The sequence below is a fragment of the Gavialis gangeticus genome, unplaced genomic scaffold, assembly GCF_001723915.1.
Source record: "Gavialis gangeticus isolate Ggan-Ray unplaced genomic scaffold, GavGan_comp1, whole genome shotgun sequence".
NCBI classification, from domain to species: domain Eukaryota; kingdom Metazoa; phylum Chordata; order Crocodylia; family Gavialidae; genus Gavialis; species Gavialis gangeticus.
Window position 1 is genome coordinate 120,979,779 of NW_017729025.1, and position 2,192 is coordinate 120,981,970.

The 2,192-nt window shown below is 35.0% G+C and overlaps 1 protein-coding gene across 1 annotated transcript in view; it reads left to right on the top strand.

Annotated features, from left to right (window-relative positions):
- The window catches only part of BBOX1 (gamma-butyrobetaine hydroxylase 1), a 93,469-nt gene that overhangs the window by 71,081 nt on the left and 20,196 nt on the right, over positions 1 to 2,192 (top strand). The window contains exon 5 of the mRNA XM_019519490.1: positions 504 to 609. Within this exon, the coding sequence (XP_019375035.1) occupies positions 504 to 609 (106 nt within the window). The remainder of the gene's footprint in view (positions 1 to 503; positions 610 to 2,192) is intronic.

The window sequence follows — 2,192 nt, forward strand, 5'->3', positions numbered from 1 at the left end:
CTTTTTTTTTGTTGCAAAGAACTCAGAAAGACTGCAACAGGCCAGAATTTTTTTTAACACTGTGGATTCTCATTTGAAATTACTGATTTTATTTTGTGCATCATGTTTGCACACCTAACAGTGCTAACACTGCATGGCAGTCTGCAACACCCATGAAAAGATCCCAAGACACCCTGACTGAGAGTCACTGCTCTAGAACTTTTTACTAGAAAAGGACAGGTAGTAAGTTCAGCAGTAGACCACAACAGCTGACTTATCCAATTCACTCCTCCCCCTCCCACATTTGAGCATGTACGTCTAAACTCATTCAGAAGTGATTCTTTTCTATTGCACTGTTTCTGAAATAGCCAGTTTATCACACTGGAGCCTCATTATTCCTTTAACATTATAATAATATTATATCCAGCAGATTTTGAATAGCTTTTTATATCAAGATTCCACTGCCTGGTTAAGTGTCAGACTGTTTTAACATATGCTGCGTCTCTTTTTCTTTCACTGTAAAGACCTACTTGGCAAGTGCAAGACAAAATGGATGCCAACAACGTGGCTTACACAACTGGGAAGCTAAATTTTCACACTGATTATCCCGTTCTGCAACATCCACCTGGGGTAAGGAGAACCCACCGACTTTTCCACAGAGCAAGGGCAACATGGGCAACACAAGTAGTCCTACAGTTTGAAAAAGGAACATGTCTGATGCATAAAAAATTGGATGAATATGAAATTGATTTTTTAACTATAAATTCATAAATTAATTCCTACAATAGTAAAAATTACTGATTTTCTAATAAATAAGCGAATGCATTAAAATACAACAGCTTGTGCCTGAAATCAAGAATCTCTTTTAGAAATGGCTTGTGCCTTTTTACAGACTCCAAATGATGGTAAAATTCATCCCTTCCTTTAGGAAGCTGTTCTGATGGCAAATCAGTCGTGAATCACTTGTGGGAGGAACTACATCTTGTATCCAAAATGAATTTCTTTCACTTCAGCTTCCATCCATTACATCTTCTGTGGTTAAAAAAGGGTTCTCTAATATGCTTTTTTTCAGTAGTACTTAAAAGCTAGTCAAGTTATGTCTTCACCCTCTTTAAAAAGTTGAAAGTAATATACTGAATATACCACGTTTCACATAATATTTTTAAAAATCTATTTCTTAAATCAGACTAAATGAAAACATACGAGAAGGTTCAAACAGAGTACACATCAGTGATACTTATTTTCATGTGTTATAGGTTATTGATTTTTTTTTTTTTAACAGCAAATGTTCATTATGGGGTAAAGTGGTCCTTCAATCTTCTACATTGCTTCAAGTGAATCAACAAGAGTAAACAAACTGTGAAACAGAAGATCTAATTTTTTTGGACTTTCAAAAAGCTTTGTCAAAAGTCCTTCACAATTAACTATTAAAGAGACTATCTAATTATTGGATAAAATGTCAAGTTCTCTCATACATTAGAAGTTGAACAGAAAAAAAAAAATAAAGAACAGAGAAATTGCTCATTTTCAGTGCAAACAAAGATCATTAATAGTGCTGGTATTGTGTGGAATATGCATTATTTAAAAAGAAAAAAAGATGGCTATATGATGACACAACATTACTTAAGCAAATCAGAACTAAAGAGGACTGCAAAGAACTCCAGAGAAAACAATACCAGCCAAATGAATAGTTATTAACAAATGGACATACATTTTTACAAATATGCGGCTAAGAACTGTAATTACTCAGTAAAATTATAGTTGATTATGAGTGCGTCTACATGTGTCGCTATGACAATGTTGTTACTGCCATTTGGAAGTACTAAATCACAGCGCGGTAACAGCCCATACTGTGCCGTACACACGGCGCATGGTTATTTTTAGAAGCTACTTCACCAGAATGGCACATTATACTTGGGGAGCGTGTTGTTATGGTGAAGTAGCTGCTGGTCACATATACACCCAACAGATGCTAACATCACCATAGTGCATTGCTACAACGAGGTACCGTCACATGTAGACATGCCCAATGTCTATTAAATATGCAGCCCAAAAATAAAACATTATCTATAGATATCTGTATCTACACACACACACTTATATATAGAGAAAGATACAGAGATATAAAGTAAAACATGGAATGTATTACAATGCTGTTATTTAGTTTAATAGGGAATTTCATAGTTTCATAGTTTCTAGGGTCGGAAGGGACC